General features: G+C 38.3%; 2 protein-coding genes across 3 annotated transcripts; both read right to left on the minus strand.

Annotated features, from left to right (window-relative positions):
- Nucleotides 1–810: 810 nt before the first annotated feature.
- Nucleotides 811–1,853, minus strand: LOC113461380. Its single transcript, XM_039127876.1, has 3 exons — nt 1,699–1,853; nt 1,444–1,620; nt 811–1,296 (listed from the first exon to the last, which is right to left on the minus strand). The coding sequence occupies exons 1-3, from the start codon at nt 1,777–1,779 to the stop codon at nt 1,222–1,224; spliced, it is 333 nt and encodes a 110-aa protein (XP_038983804.1). The 5' UTR covers nt 1,780–1,853; the 3' UTR covers nt 811–1,221.
- Nucleotides 1,854–3,593: 1,740 nt separating this feature from the next.
- On the minus strand, nt 3,594–12,609 carry LOC103697735 (VIN3-like protein 2). 2 transcript variants are annotated; one of them, XM_026801356.2, is made up of 5 exons: nt 12,187–12,607; nt 11,997–12,066; nt 10,201–10,876; nt 5,261–5,568; nt 3,594–5,191 (listed from the first exon to the last, which is right to left on the minus strand). In XM_026801356.2, exons 2-5 carry the CDS (start codon nt 12,025–12,027, stop codon nt 3,951–3,953), a joined length of 2,256 nt encoding a protein of 751 aa, XP_026657157.2. In that variant the 5' UTR covers nt 12,028–12,066; nt 12,187–12,607; the 3' UTR covers nt 3,594–3,950. The 2 variants fall into 2 exon arrangements, with proteins under 2 accessions (XP_026657157.2, XP_038983802.1); XM_039127874.1 differs by having other exon boundaries at nt 3,951–5,191; nt 12,181–12,609.
- Between the last annotated feature and the right edge of the window lie 5,277 nt (nt 12,610–17,886).

Below are 17,886 nucleotides of genomic sequence, written 5' to 3' on the forward strand. Positions count from 1 at the left end.
CGAGAAATATTTAGATTTCAAAATTTTGCAAAAAAATATGATTGACACTACCATCTTAATTTTTTGCCATAATATGATCCAACCATTATTTACGCTCCCACATTGTTCATGAACCTGTGCGAAAGACTAAAATACCTTTATCAAGAATGGTTTGAGATACCCGCTAGTTATTTGCCATTCTACGAGAGGGGTCCATTGGTTTCCGAGTCTTTACCGCATCTTGTGACCCTATACTCTCTCAAAGAAATTAGCTGACACCAAAAATATTGATCGAAAAAATATTGAACATCTCAACTTTAGACCGAACTAATCTTTTTGATCTTGAATATAAATCAAGGTGAGTGATTTCGGCCCTAGATAAGAAGCTAGCCAACCGAGGAGCCAATTGACATATACCGACAAAAACGTGAAATGATGCCTATATTGTAAATGTACAACTAACTATTGCCTGGCAACTGATACACGTCACATCAACCAAGATAAATAACAAAATAGATTACTCTATATAAAGGGATAGTTCGGAAGATCTCGAATATACGAAATCATTCACAAAATACTCAACTCCACTGAAATCTCTTCATTTTCTTTTATAGGTGGACTTTGTTCAATGTACGGCCGACCATTATCTTACAATTAAAGTATGTTGCGCCAAATCAGATTATTAATTAGTATTCTATCCTATATAAATTTTTTTTTTTCACACTGTTGCTCTATTATTCCGACTTAAGTGTAAGAGAGTTCCCGCCAGAAATTTTTGGCAAGCGAATTTTTTGCAAATTAGCTTTGAAAGCGACAACTGCCTAGTGCCTACATTGAATATAAGTTTAACAATTCTAAAATAGCCGATGTGGGATTATCCAATCAATATAATATAAAATATCAAGAAATTGAATAGTTTTAAAACAGCAAACAAGACTACTCTCTCAAAAAAACGCTGAAATAAAACTGTTGTATTCACGTCTCCGCTTTAGACCCCGCATCTCTCAAGAGTTCCCATTTCTAGGTTATGACAAAGGCCATCCTCAACAAAAAGAGGTATACAGGATGCTGGTTTGGTGTTCAAGTAGGAGCTTCTATGGATCTGGAACTGGTGTCAGATTGATTTGTTTGGTTCCTTCTATTAGTGCTCTTGGAACAAGCATAAGCTTGGGATCCATCACGAACGATCTCTATGTGGTGTCGCTATCAGTGGGATGTGGATCATATGCGGATCTCCAGCTTCTACAACACCGTCATGGTCATGGTCATGGTCATGGCCATCTGATCCTCCCATCTCTTCCCCGCCTGCATCGCCACCTAGAACAAGTTCTCGCCATGAGATAAAAAGAAAGGCGAAGAGTGGAAAAGGCCGAAACCGAAAAAAGATCAAGCTTTCGCCATGACAGAGAGATTTGGGAGTCCCCAACACAGAGCATCAATCCAACTAAAAGTTAGAGTCAGCACCTGATCATCCACAAGCGAGATGGTGATGACACCAGAGCCTAATTCCCCTCCCAAGACCAACCATCCACTGCATATCGCGGGATATGCAGTGCTGGTTCCTGCACTCCAACTGCCGTGACTAGTTGAAACTTGAAACATAGACGAGAGATGCCACTCCCTGGAGGCCGGGTGCCAGGACTGGTTCAAATATAAGATTAGTGCTGGTTCCTGCATGCCGGTTGCCAGAACTAATTCAAACTAGTATCAAACACGTACCTGCACGCCAGGTGCCAAACTTAGTTTAAACACGACACGGCGAGATCCTGCATGCTGAGTGTCGGGAGCAGCACGTACCATATAGCGTGGAAGATATATCCATAGTCCCTGAATAATTAGATTTCTGAGATTTTTTTTGATGCATGCGATGGTGAGATATATTATATATACTAGCCCCTGCAATCTTATACCATACTTATGTAAATTATATTAATTTCTAATAAAATGAATATAATTTATGAATAATAGTAAAACTAAAATATTGCATGTAGACTTAATCATATATTATAACTTAAATCACATTGTAACTCAAGTTGCAGTGTTTAATTTACAAGGAAGCTCATTTTTTGTATTTGGAAGGAAGAGAAGAAAAAAAAAAGTCATCTCGGACAACATTTCATGAAACTTCTTGCGAGCGGAGGCTAAGGTCGATGAAGATGTTTTGAACGAAGAGGTTGGCGTTGAAGCCATCAAAGACCTAAGTGTGGACCTGGGCACTCATGAGGAGGGAGCATGCGACAACATATATAGACCTTGAGGATGAAGAAGGTGAAGAAGAGGGGCAGAAGGGGTGGATGGCGACGAAGAAGGAGATGGAGCGGAGGGGTCGGATGGTGCAGTGCCTCTCGAAGATGACAAGGCAGGGGCGTGGCATCGAGGAGTGCAACGGAGAGGAACTCGAGAATAAAGCATGGAGGAGAAGGAAAAGGATGTAGGAGGAAGAAAGGCCTGGCGAGCTAGCTTCTCAACTTCTTGGGAAAAAATAGGCAGTTCAATTAAAAGCTCATGCAACCCAGCGACGGCCGTGCGAGGCCGCCACCAATCGCATCTGCTTGAAATCACATGCAGAGCCAGTCGATTCACCTTCCAGCCCGCTGAAGACTACCCCTCTTGCACTGGCTACTAATTTCAGGGCAGAACGACCCCGTACTAGAATTCTGGGGAGGATTTCACAGACCTAGCTTTAGCTTGAGAATGCTAAAGCAATACAAAAAGCTGTGATTAACCCTATGACACGTTCACGCTACAGTGCATCACTCTATGTTCTGAACTTTATCATATGACGACATTTATGTCACGCTATATACCATGTCGCACTGGACTTTATCATACAACTGTACTATATCACGCTATGCTCCAACACACTACATACTATTATGCCAGGTAAGCAATTTCGGTCTCTTATATTATAATCATGCTGTTACAATATATCCACACAAAAATCAACAACCATTCAAAAACATATTTCATTATATCATTCCATATTATATGGTACAAAGTCATATAAATCTATAATGTAACTAACTACTATTCAGTAGCATACCGTGTCAAGCGGTACTATAACGTACTATACAAGAATCGTACATGACCACAATGTTGCCATACAACGACACTGTACAACTTTACGTACATACATAAACAAGCAACACTGTCCTGATTTAAGGAAAAAAGAAAGTTATCATGGATTAGAATTTTTATGGCTACGGGCGAGGACATCTTCGCAGCTATCAAACACTCAATGCAACTTGGTTGTGCTGATTTACCATGATAGAATTGGTGGTGCACCAATTTAGTTACAAATCTACTGCTCTAGATTATACATTAATTTGAGCTTTACCAGTATTTTTAAAATCAGAAAGCTGATTTTAAGCTCCAACTTCTGTAAAATCATGTTTTTCTTCTTCTTTTTTTCCAATATAGTTTTAGCATATAACACTCTCGCCTGTACTTTAATAAATAAAAACTGCGTGTGCAGCAATTACATCATGCATATTGGGGGATTTTAGCTGGTCCCTGTCCAGTCAATCCAGGCAAAAAATGGAAAACGAAGGTCAATAACCAAAATTGCCAAAACAAAAAACAAAAAAACAAAAAAAAAACCAACAAAATATCCATTTATTCTCTAATTTCCGAGACATACCAGACTCGTTTTTAGCAAATGAGTATAATTTTAGCAAGAGCGAATAGGTTTAGTACAGACAAAAGAGTGCTTGGTATTCTAGCCAAGATGAAGAGCAGAACATTACAATTCCCTAAGCACCAAAAAAAAAAAAAAGAGAGGAAAAGAAAGTAGTTCTATGAATGAAAGCTACAGTTATAAAGATGGAAAGCTTTAATGATAATGAGCTAATGTATGAATCAACCTGAAGGTACTGATCCATAAATGAAATGTTCAATGAAGAATTGATGCAACAATTTGCATCCAAAGAATTGGGCTCATATAATACCCAGAGAAGGATTGATCTCCATTCTCAATGCCAGAGCTTCATGCAGAACCCAGTTGGCACTGGCGGCGGTCTCTTGCTGCAGACTGTTTCCGAAAAGGTGTCCACCAGCTGTCCTGCAAGGCTCGCAGGATCATCAATCAGAGTATCAACATACACACTTACAATTCTTCTCTCTTGTGGTGTTGCACGCAAGCTGAACCAAGTCAGAAACTTAATCCTAAAGTTGGTCTCAATGTGTCCCTCGCACTCCAGCCATCTAACAACCTTGACGCAATACTCGTATGCTCCTTCCAGTGACCCATCTTTGATACACATCTCCTCGCACTTCCCTACACTTCTTTTCTTTGATGAGCTCCCTGGTTCCCTATCTGCTTTTGATGGACCATTCTCAAGTGCACCGCCCCCTGACTTGACTTTACTGCTCCTTGCAGAACCTTCTTTACCAGCTTCCAACCTGCAGGGCGTGACAGGCAGGGTGGAATCAGAGCGTCCATATGGAACAATCACCATCTCATTACCAACCGGTGCATTACATTCATTCTCCGACTTTGGTACATCCACTGTCTGGTTGTGCTCCATTGAATTACTGGAACCTCTATGGGACTCACTCTGAATGGTTGAATTGGGTTCCTCATCCACGGCAGAACCAGAGTGTCCTGGCGTTTCCCCAAGCTCGGTACCTTCTGTTCCACTTATGTTGCCCATAATTGCATTCTGTGAACGGCCTGCATTTTTGCAGGTGTGTTCAGATATTTTGTCTGAGTCAAGAATCTCAGGCTTCTCACTATAACCATAACAACTTTCAGGCGACTTGTTCAGGTCAGCATATGCAGCAGTATTGTTAGATTCATCTCCTTCCGAAGTATGATTAGAAAGGCCACTGCTGTTTGTTTTTGGACTTCCACAATGAAGTTTAATTGGAGCTGCTTCTGGTACCAAGTCCTTTGAACCATTCTTTGAGATCCCTTCAGTTGTGATTCCAACTTCCCACTTATCCAATTCCCTTGAGTTGTTCAAAGCAATCACCTTGAACATGTATTTTGTAGCTGGAGAGAGTTCTGTTACCTGGAACCGTTTGTTCGGGTTACATAAAGTACAAGAGGGTTCTGTGGGATAGTCTGCAGTTTCAGCTTTTCGATGCCACACAATGAAACCAGCTCTCTCTTGTGATAATGTTGTATGATCTTCTAAGTCCAACACAACAGTAAGAGAACTTGCGGAGATGGCCTCGAATTTTATAAAGCTGGATGATATCAATTTTTCTTCTGCAATTGGAAATAAAAAAGGCTTATTCATGAATCCTTAAGCTAAGGCCAATTTATCGAAAAGCTTACCCTGTACTCGACGGTGAACTGACAGGGCACTAGAAAGCATAGAGTCTAGTAACTCTACAGCACGTGCGCACAGCCTCTGAACTTCAGCACCAACAGACAGTCTGTTGACAATGCCACGTGCCATGTTTGGCAGATCAGTGATTGACCCAACCTCGGCCTCCAGCTTCTTCATTGCTGTGTCCACAATCTCATGCAAGCTTTGATATTTTGCTGTTAAGCTGAGAAGTTTATGGCTAAGAGAAATCCGATGGCATAGTACATCTACTCGTCGAGCATCTTTTGCTATCATGAGTTGCTTTTTCCAGCATCTGCAGGAAAGGGGAGAATTTTGAACTTAACCACACCTTCTAGCTCCTTTTTGCACTACATAGTAAATCTCAATATCAACGATATAAATCAGAAGAGCGGCAAAGAGGGATCTGGACGATATGCTCAACTCAACTAAGCCTTAATCCCCAACTAGTGGGGGTCAGCCAAAGGATCTGGACAATATAGAAATTAATCATTTCATAGATGAGCAAGTCGTGTATATTTCTATGCGGTTATCAAGCCAGAAAGATAATAAGCCAAAGCAAAGAATTAAAAACTTCAGAAGAATATCAGCAGATAATGTCTACTCGAAGTCAAATGCGATTGACGCATCCAACTCGTTTAATAAGAATTATTGGCGTTAGTATCCTAGAGATACTTGACCAAGAATCCATCATAATGTGGAATCTTTACAGCCCTGAAAATGTCCTTTGAAGGAAAGAATCCATGCATATTTATAGAGTGGGCTGGCACAAAAGGAGAGGCAACTTTTGTATTGTCGGATATTCTATAACCATGTCAATTATTTAAATTAAATAAATCCATAATCATAACCATAAAGCCTAGTCCCAGATATATAGCGAAACTTGAATTTATAAATAAACTGCATAATAAAGATAAAATAATATAATAATTTCTAAACCATATGACAATGTTATGCATACTGAACCCAATTAGAACAATATTTATTATATCTAAAATTAAAAATAACAATTTATTGTTTTGAATAACAGTAGTTATATGTAACAGAAGACTCATCCTGCATGGTAGTAAAAAAAAAATCTCATTCATAAGCATCTCATATATCCTTCTACTGTCATCCTATGTTGCCATAATGACAAACAAGTTATTCCATAGGATCAGATATTTCTATAAATCTATACATTTTGAACTATTTTGCCATTTCATTAAAAGTGATGACACAGATCCATGAGTTCTTTAAAAACAACAAATCTTTACCCAAAAAACAAATTGCATTTTATAATTCTCTTTAAATCTGTCACATCTTAGGTATGCCCATGTCACTACTAACAGCTAGATATGTAGATTCAGAAGAAATTGATTCAGTAGGAGTGAGCATTCATCTTTTACTTCTAAAGAATTGATGGTGGACAAAAGTCATTATGGTAGTCATAGGAAAGCATAGTCCCAAGGAGAGAAAGGACAAGACTGACAAGAAACACCTTGTCCTATCAAAGGATGCGAATTATTAAACTAACATGTTCAGATCAAACGGTCTCATTAATGAGTTTTATGAGTTCTCATTCCAATTCCTACATTCACAGCTTGGCAAATATTAGAAATATGACAAAAATCAGTATATGCAAATCTCAAACCTTGATCACAGTCATAAGAACAGAACATCTTTTGCAAAGACTAAAACCTATTTTCCCAACAAATTATCAAATCAAAAATATGATTTATGTTTGAGTTAAATTAAGCAAAATTATATCATAAGAGATTGAATTCTATTTTTATCATTCTAAATTTCTTTCTCATAAATAGGGTTCTTTCAGTGGAATATGAAAGAATCTTATTCAAAATTTTGCTTCATTTATAGCATCCAACAATGATATCTTAGACACCAAACAAATTCAGGTAACATGGGTTATGCACTATTTTTGGCAAGGTACACTGTCCCGGTACCGAACCCCATACTGGTGCCACTCTATTATTGTGTTGGTATGCCCGTACAACCCGATTTGGTACTGTATAGCATACCTTAGTTTCTGGTGGCCCTTCTCTCTTTCTCTCTCTCACTCACTCACTCACACTCTCACACACACATGGGGTACATTTTTTAATATAAGAATAAGTTTCTTTTTCCTGCATCTATGGTTCAAATATCAAGGGCTCATGCATTACTTATTTTTGCCTGCTCAATTACATCAAGGCCCTTCAATCAAATATCAGGATCACAAAGGAACGGTATTGACAGCGCACTATTGTTCCGTATTTAAGAGTCTGGGAAAGATAAGAAAGCCCTAAATGAACCTAAATACTAAAAATTTGACACGTTGAAAACAAAATAGAAATCTAATTATAACCCTATCATTCATTATGCATCAAATATCTCAAGTCAGTATTGAGTCGAATGCAGCTTTCATCTGTTTTAAACCTTATTTAACTAACCTGGAATCATACATTGCCTCCATATCCCCTAAAATAGGTCCCCATGGGAACCATTGTCTATCTATAGTGTATATATGGGACATTTAATGTCTTTCTGACTTTTCTCGCTAACATACACAAATGGTCAATGTAATCTGACGCACACAGGCAGCCTTTTTTGAAAATAACCAATATGGGCTTGATATGCAGAACTTTAAACTTATGAGCATGATGACAAGAGCAACACTGAAATGCCTGCTAGTGGATATAAAGGGATGCTACAGATGCAAGCTGATCATGAATCACTAGTCCGTGAACGAGCTACAGTTGCAAGCTAATCATCACCATGAAGTGCCTGAGGAAGATGAACAGGAAGACCAAGTTGGTCAGTCAACTCCTAAAATAAAATATGTATTTACACTTCAACGATCTAGCAACATTACACATTGTCTAAAAATGTGGCTAGCATATGATGAGTACTGGCAACAAATGAAGTAATTCAAGTACAAGAAGCCTAGATATCATTTCTCTTATTACATCTAAAGGAAATGCCAACGTCATACATGAAAACAAGGAGATAAATGCAGCAAGATGCCATCTTAGAAGGTTGTGACATTATGGATGTCAATGAAGAAAAATTATAAGCAAATCTATACCATGGTCAAGGATAAAATAACGTGTTGAAGATGAACTTGAAGAAATCCCAGTCATTTCCGGAAACAATCTTTAAGATGCAGATTTATATGGAAACTTAATTGGAAATGAAGCATGTACCAATTACAACCATTTACATATTACATGGTTTAGGTACAGAACAAAAAATCAAAAAGTTTAAAGTATGCATTGAGGAATGATGTTCTAACAAATGAAGTATGCTGCTGACATAGCACTTGCGTGATGGGATTGGCAGATTTTTTTAATAAAATAGCACAAACTAATGAAAGATTATTTACAAAAAAACCATAAATTTAGACATTAAACATTATAAAAGTCTAGGAAAAAGGGGAAATTGAACACATTTAGTTGAAAACCCCAAATCATACATGTAATTGGTCATCAGAAAAACATGTTCAGCAGTTTACACTAATGCAACAAACAGTTCTATTATGAAGAATCAAAAAAAAAAAAGATGAAAATAAATAACTAACAAAGAATAAGCACCACTGTAACCTGTAAGATGCAACTATGATAAGATGAAAGAGCATCAATAAGTTGGGTGGATGGAAGGGCGTATTTTTGTTGGGGAGGGGAACTCTGGTGCTGAGGAATCGTACACCAACAACTCGAGCTGCCTACTATCTTGGTCTGTCCCACCTAATACCAGCTTGCCGCGCCTAATACCAACACACCCAAAATTGTATGTCTAGAACAAACTTGCCTGGGCAGCCTAGGTCTAAGCAGAGACCACTTGGGCACCTGCCAGGCAGTCAGGTAGCTATAAGGGTTGCCCAGGCAGCTACGCTGTGAGTGGGGTGGCTAGGAGCCATCTTAGCGTAGGCAAACGTCTATCAGAACATCGCTGAACGTGGAAAGCACTTTCTATCCACTAAGAGGGTAAGATTTAAGAACTGACAATTCAAAGCATAAGTTCCATTTTTTGTACAACGGATTGCTCGTGGATCCACATTATAATCAGGATCCACTACGATGATTGGCAAGATGACAAAGATCTAAGGATTAAACTTTTCTGACCTAAAGTTGCCCGTTACTTGGAACCTTGACCAAATAAAGGCACCACTAGACATCATAAAAAGTAGAATACACATCAGTCTACATTTTTAGGTTGAAACTATGAGCTCAATAACCTTTCCTTTTGAGGCCATGTTAGAACCACTTGATGAAAATAAGGAGGTCTTCCGTTCAAGGTACGTCGTCTCGGTACTGGGCCCCGTTCCGATGCCACACTATCACTATATCAGTACGGTTCGATATGGAGCCTATTCGGCATACCGAATGTCAGTATGTCCCCTATACTGTGTACCGGTACCGAACCGATAGTATGGCACATTCCGCACTATCCAATTCGGTACAGTATAACGAACATTGCTTTTGTTACTTAACAATATAGAAACAAAATGAGCATGCCACCAGCACTAATCCACATTTTCTCTAATCAATGTAATACACAGTTAACTCATACTTAAAAAAAAAAACCAAAAAAAAATTGTTAAGACAAGCCATAAGTAGTTCTAAAAGGTATGTAGCAGGCCAAACCCCTCAAACGACCCAAACCATCATCCTTTTGCTCCAACAATGGCAAACTAACTCTCAACTAGTTCAGACAATTGCTCAAGTCTTTTGCAGTTCAAAGTAAGTTATGACTTTTTATCTGATAGAAAAACAGAAAACAAGTTTGTTAGTACTTGGAAGAGTGTTAAGCTAAACAGAGAGCCTCACTGACAATCAGATAAAAGGTCTACTGTGATGATTGTGAAATTCCTTATGCTGAATGTTATGACAAGCACTTAGCACAGGAAAACTGATGGAAAAAGGAAGTAAAGGCATGTAGATAAAATTACCCTAGTAAATCATTCACTTTTCTGCAGTATATGCAGTAGTAGCTGCCATCCAATCTTGCACACTGTCCATTCTTCAGAATGCCAGCTCTTTCATGGTTAAGTGCACACTCGAGATGACATGAGAAACCACATGAATTACCTTGAGATGGAGCATCTGAACTACAAAACAGCCAAAGGCTAGGGTCCTTGTTGTCATCATACTTGTGACATATACAGCAGGAGCACCGTTTGCAGAATGCATCCTGTAGGGTAAGAGTAGCCCTGCAAGCTAAATTCTGACAGTATCGAATATCCATAACTTCATTGCCATCACTTGCAGGGAGATTATTTGTTGCAACAGGTAGACGTGATGGATGATCATTCTTTCTCTGTCTTTTGGATGGAGTCTGGGAGTTAGGTTTTGGCGGTTCTGGAGTTGAGTCCATGTCTTCTCCATGCTCCCTGGATTTCTTCTCAGACACAACTCTGAAAAGATATTCTATCATTTTCTGCTTTGTTAAGCCTGTGTACTTCCTCTCCTTTCCAAGCTCTGCACATAAGATCTCTAAAAGGTCCCGGCGGCTCCATGCCTGCAGCTTTTCAGGGGCACTCTCTGGCCATTTTGACAATTCACGAATGAGTTCTCTCTTTTCCTCAATGCTCAGCTTACGGCACTTAGCTGGGTCGAGTACAAATCCTGGGTAAAAAACATGTCAAATTGGACGACTAAATGGCATGTGAAATAAGCAAGAAATAGACTTTGGAAGACTCTGCATGGCATTAAAATGAAGTCAAAGGACATCTAATAGAAGAATTCAATGAGGCGGTATGAGGGTTTTTTGGGGGAAAAAAAAATCTCACAAGATGGAAGGCAAATAACAGCAATCAAGTAAGATGCAAAGATGGCATGAATCCATTTGGTGAGCGATATAGTTTGAAAGGGTTAAAGAATATAGAGCATTTCACGGGTTAAAATCCTGGGGCATCAAACAAAATTAGATGGGGTGTATTGGTGTACAATAATTTACGTAGGAACATAAATGACTTTTAATTCTCAGGCATGCTTAAGTGCTTGGCATATAATCAAACATAAGAAAATGACTAATTTCTATCTGTTCACAAATATAAAGCCATGAGTTAAAAACCTTTTAAAGCAAGCATTAACAATCGCTCTCTCCTTTAGTTCGAAGCAAAGATGATAAAAAGTAAAGCACATTTCACTTTAGAGATAAAGAGGGTGTTTCAATTTAACTAATCTGATGTATTAAAGACAATACATACAAAGGAGGCATACGTGAAAGTTGACTTCGCCAAGTCGGATGGAAGCAATTTATATTTTTTTCTATACAATTATTAAAAAAATAAAGTAATTAATTCAGTTTCGTAATTAAAGAGAAAACTTATAATTTCTTTAAATATATCCACATACCTAGTGGAGATTAAACTTCAAAATTCGATTACGCATTCTAATGGAAATAAAAGAAAAAAATAATCTAATGCATGAAAAAAAAAGAATCTTAGAAGAAAAAAAAGAAGGAATCGAGAGTCAGATTCCTTTATTTCCCTTTTGCACAAAAAATTAACAAAAACCCCCAAATACACCGAATCTAAGCATTAGCCAGAAAGACAACGACTAAAGCCAAGAAATCAAAGAAAACCCACAGAAACCCTTAAAAAATCCGATCTTTCCCAAGCCCATCAGCCCAAGTTCAACTTTTTTACCCCATAACCCAATCTAACAACACAATCAAGAACTCTAAACGCATCGATAGCCAAAACCCAACAAAAAGCAGGAAAAATAAAAAAAAAGAACCCACCAGAGAAGGGCGGATCCATGGCGGCCGACATCAGCTCCTCTCCCTTACATTACCGCCTCAAAGCCGAACCCTGCAACAGCGCCCGACCATCAAAACCAGAAGAAATCGAAGTAAGGAAAACAATAATCCCAATCCCCTCCAAAGACTACCATTTATATCCATTGAAAAAAGAGCGATGAGATACCATTACCAAGAAAGGAATCCACGGGTAACCGGGTCTCCCTCTCCTCTCCTCGTGCTTTTTCGCGTCGCCCCTCCCCAGCCACAGAGAGAGAGAGAGAGAGAGAGAGAGAGAGAGAGAGAGGAGGTGCTAACGGTGGGGCGTGGTGTCTTATGATAACATTAAATAATAAAGAACAAGCGAATCAGGGCTAAGAAGGCAGTAACCAATCAAAGGGAAAGAGAGAAAACATAGAGACTTAATTAATGATTAGGGCGGGGAGAGGAGCAGCAGGAGGAGGAGGAGATGGAAAGGGAAAAGAGGCTGCATGTCGTCCTTTTTTTTCTCTCTTTTTCTTCTCCTCTCATGGGACCATCGTTCCCTATTGAGACTTAGAGAGGAGAGGGGGAGAGAGCGCAGAGGGTAGAGAAAAAAGAGATGTGGACAAAGGAAAAGGGGGCTTGCGTTGCCCTTCAAAAGGTTAGGTAGTATGCAAGTTGGAGTCGGCATTTCTCTCTTAAGACAAACTGCCTCCTTTTTCTTTTTATTTTTTTCCTGCTAACTAGGTGGGAACGTGGAATAGTAGCCACGGTGGGCTAAAAAAATCCAATGCGGAGTTCACACGAGATCTTGCTTAGGCTCTCACGGGTGCATGGCGAGGGAGCAGTCCACACGAGATCGCCATCTTGATTCGTGCTAATGGTGGTGACGATGGACAAAGAAACTGTGTTAGGTGACGACATCATGATGCTACGCTTGAGTACATGCATGCATGCATGGCACTTGTATCTGCATGTTCTGGATACATGACAAGTGTTCTTATGCAAGGTGACAACAAATCGCATGCTTTTTTTTTATGCAATGAAAAGAAACATATCATGCATTTGGTGTGATGGCCGGTGCAGTTTTGTGTATATAATCATCATGCATGCATGCTTTTCTTCTCTCTTGGGATAACCAATCTTATAGATACATGATGCTATAATTTGTACGTTTTAAGACCATTTACTTAATTATTATGTTAACAAAATGTTACATGGACAACGGGTGTCAGTGGATCATTAACATGCATGCTCCCTTAGGATGTAGAACAATAGTTTAGGCTAAAGAACTTGATAGCTACTATACTAACTTACAGGATATTAATGTTTTTGCCGTCGAATTATAGAAGTAAATTCATGTAACACAGCTGCAACATGAAGCAAAAAAATGAGTTCATTATCTTATCATTCCAGTACTGGGTTAAATACTAAACCATCTTGGTAAATAACTATATCATCCACCTGTTCATGGTAGTAATATCGACGAACACTTTTGCAAAATCATTCTCAGTTTTTAGCGTGCTGCATATGAAAGCCAAGGCTTTTGGCCATTTACCATCATAGGTTTAACAACTTTTGAAATTTCTAGACTAACTTTTCAACATTGGAGGATTAAATATGTGCATATAGCTAGTGACTCTGGAAGAGGCTAGGAACATGAAAGAAGCACCGAATATTGTCAAAGTCGTGTCATTTGACCAGGCAGTCATTTCACAGATTTCTTTTCTTAGTAGTTGAAGTAGTTAAAGTAGGTTTCCACGAGCACGACAATGGAGTCAAAGCAGCCGACCGTGAGCACTCCCTTGACTTGCTTGCAATGCCCAGCGGCATAACATCATGTGGTTGAAAGAAAGCCAGCTACCAGTAGATGTATATAATAAATTCAATAAAAGCTGCATCGATCTTCTCCTACCTAACTTGTACAATGTAAGAGATCCTTTCAATACAACTTTAATTTTCATGCACCTACACGCATGTTCATGCTTTTCTTGGAATTATTAGGCTGGTTCTAAGGAATCCAAGGTCCAAACTGAAGACAAAACTTCTTTAAAAAATAACATAAAAAACATTTAAAAATAAGCCTTTGTGATCGGGGTAAAGGAAAAAAAAAAGAAGCAGAGAGAGAAAGAAGTAGGCAAAAAGAAAACGAATATTGAAAAAATATAGTTCAAAATGTGAGGGTGAATTAGAATACATCAGATACTTCTCGGACGTGTAAGAGGGATTCTTTTAACGTGCCAAGATGCAGCGAACCTCCAATAGGGGCCCAAAAAGGTTTCCAATCTTCATGTTTTCGGCCATTCTCCATTTGTCGATACAGATAAACAAATAAATAGTAGAATTAGGACCCATGATAGCGACGAATGCCGACCAGCAGATAAGATTAGAAGTCCGGGCATCACCCACCGACGCCAATACGTGCGCCAAAACGATGCATCATAGTTCAGAAATCAGTGTCTTTTTCTATCAGAGGAGGATATGTTTATCTCCTTTTGTTGTCATTGAAAACGAAAAGAATCACCACCCTCTGCGCTGCGACTTTTACACCGCATGATACTATATAATCTTAAAATGTTGCTACATCATCTATTTCAGAGATGATGGCTTTCTTCGTCACCATCACGTCCTATATTATCTCATTATATTTCAGAAATGAATAAAAGCCACTCGTTTTTGAGATAAATGACGTGATAGCTATATATATAAGGGTCTCATCTTCTCATCGCCTAAAACTAATTAAAAAACTTTTACCTGACGGTTGACAGCTTATTTATTTTGTTAATGGGCAGGATTAATTTAAGAAAAGCCGGATCGGGATTCTATTCTCTTGGGCCCCAGTTTGGGTGGATGGGGATTCTTTGAGTAATAAAGTAGAAGCAATAAATGGCACTGGATCCCCTACAAGTCGGGTTGCATGAGTCTCCTAGAACGAGGGGGACGTGGTGGTTCCTAAGACTGACACATGGAAGCGTGCTTTGTTTTACCCACTAGCATTTTATATTGGATGAGTCCCAATAAGCGACCAAGTAGGATTTTTTTATTATTATTTTTTTTACGAATATACCATATAATATGGATATGGATACAGCCAAAAAAAAAATAAAAAAAATAACAGATTCTAAAAACCAAGTAGGCTTTAGGAATTTGCTGAAGCATAGAAAATTAAAAGTATATAAAAAAAATATATATACAAAAAGACAGAAAGAAATGCGCCAATGAAGAAGAGGTAAAATGGCAAATCTGCATGAAATAACCTAGATTCGGTGGAATACTTACAGGAGTATCCTCCAAAGACAAGAATACCATGCGTTTGGATACACATAACTATGAAACAAGCTTCACTAAATGAGTAGCTGTTATGTAGCATACTGCTACCTATACGGCTTTACTATATCTGTAGCATTCTGAAACCATCATGCACTAGATTCTTTTTTTTTCTTTTTTTTCTTTTTTTTTAATGATATTAGAGTACTTGGGAAGTAGCTAGCCACCAACTTTTGCAAGGACAATGAAAAGTAACTGCCAACTACCGTAAGGACCGGTCGCTCTTTTGCATGGTTGGTCCGGATATTGCAAATACTGTAATGTAACACCCAACCTTGTTCCCTTAATTTGTAGTTTCCGTGAAGCCAAATGAGGGCCTGTAAACTTGGCATGGGATGTTAATTTAAAAGCAGCATTATCTTAAATAGAGGTGAACAACGAGTTCCGCAAAGGAATCCAATCGGAATAACAATTTGAAAGACATGCATGTCTAGCCCAATTGTTCTAAGATCTTAAACCAATTTTGGTTATCCTTGGCTCTTTAGCTACAATCTCGATCTTGAGCTGACACATTTGTCCCACTAACTAAGAGAGGATTTATTTTGTAAGCAAGCACAATGATGCCACCACAAACTTAAGTAAGTTTTGCTTCTAAAATTAAAACCTAAAGGCAACCAATGAAGTAATTGAGCTTGAGTTAGGCTGGGTAAAAGTTTGCTACCCTTGAATATTGGTGGGAAATTGGGGTTAAAATTTGGACAACTGACTTGTATAGTCTTTATATAGTCCAGATCCACAATAGATGCATGGTGGAATCCCAGCTCCCGTAGCTCGTACGAGCCTGCAATTAATTATATGTAAAGCCGTGAAGCTATAATAAACCACCTATCTCTCTCACACACCGAACGTCGTTTTGCTCAATTAGGTTAGGTCGATTCCCACTAAAATCAAACTACATGCAACCCAACAAGGAGGATTGACAGGACAAGACCAAATTGGCGCCTACGACTGAAAAGAACATAAAGGTTAGATGGGACCAAATGTTGATAACTCATGGTTAATTTGGGTCCACCCCAGCCGGTCTCATCAAAAGGTACATTGCCGGGAAGACGAAATGGTTTTAGAAGGCCATGTGGTAGCTCAAATGTCCCCATTCATAATCTTATAAATGCTTGTTTTTCCTCTTTTTTTTGTTATTTGAACATAGGTCTGGATGGTAGTGAGAGAGTACACATGTGAATTGTGGGTGCATGTGTGTCTTCGTGACTTTTACGTATCAAATTTGGATCATAACGCCAAATATGATCCGATCAGAGAGAATGAAGATTTTTCTTCTCATGCTCAACTCAAATCTTTCAAAAGAAAATTAGAAAATATTGGAAGAATTACGAAAGTACAGATTAAGTCAATTTTTTTATTAATGATAAAATAATTAAGGTATACAACCTCTATTTATAATGGTAAGATTTACCCTTGCATAATTCGGATCGGATGGCTCTTCGTAATTCTATTAGGACTCACTTTTCTAAAATAAACATCACTGGTAGAAATAAACTTGAAAAATCTAAAATTCTTCATGGGATAGATCTCGACTTCTATATCAACTTTATCTTCTGACGCTTCATCTGATTTTTTTTTTATTATTATTGAGAGATATACAAAGTCAAAATCTCATCTGAAAAAATTTTTTGGTTTAACTGATCCATTTTAGACTCCAAATAATGGAATTTGAGCTCAATCGCTAGGGTCATTGTCCCTTAAAATGTATGGCATCACATCATAAATCTCCAATAACTATTTTTAAAAAAAAAAATCATTTCAGTCGGATGTCGTATAATCAAGTTATTGTCTCCAAAAGTTTGGCTTGAGAATCAGCTTTTCGATGTGATGGATCTCGCTCATCGAGCATGTCCAGCTCTATTGTAGTAGCCAAAATACTCCACATTGAGTATAGAAATCCTCTAAGATCAAAATAACACGCTTTGAAAATGACCATTGCTGCATCACATTAAGTCTGTTAGTGTGGTGAATTTAAACAAAAATAATAAAAAAAAGAATACTTATGCAAAAAAAAGAAGAAAATGCCACGCAGTCATCCAGAGCAATATATAGATGGTGCATGAGAAATCAATGCAGGTATATATATATCCAAATTGAGATAAGATCCAAAGATTTCTCTTCGGATCCATTTGTGAAAGAGTAGAGTGAATGATTACACGAGTAATATTATAAGGTGTTGATTAGCCATACAGGTTTTCTCGTGTCATATGGAACTGCCCTTGGATTAACCATTGCTACATGATATGAAGCATGTTTAATATTGTGGATTTACATGGACTCGACATAAATTTTGCATCTTTAAAAAAGAAGAAGAAGAAGAAAATGACACGAAGCCAACCACTCTCACACGAAGGTAATGCATGAGCAATCAATGCGACATTATAAGGTGTTGATTATAATGAGGTGTTGATTAGTCAAAACAAACTTTCTCATGCCACATGGCACGAGATGGTTGGTCCGACCATATGAAATTCTTGTGGTGCCCTTGGATCCTTGCATGATATATCCATAAATTAATGGCATTTTTGTTCTTTTACAAGTCAATTTGCTTATGGACACTGTGATGGTTGTCTAATTTGATTCG

The sequence above is a fragment of the Phoenix dactylifera genome, chromosome 7 (assembly GCF_009389715.1).
Source record: "Phoenix dactylifera cultivar Barhee BC4 chromosome 7, palm_55x_up_171113_PBpolish2nd_filt_p, whole genome shotgun sequence".
Taxonomy (NCBI): domain Eukaryota; kingdom Viridiplantae; phylum Streptophyta; class Magnoliopsida; order Arecales; family Arecaceae; genus Phoenix; species Phoenix dactylifera.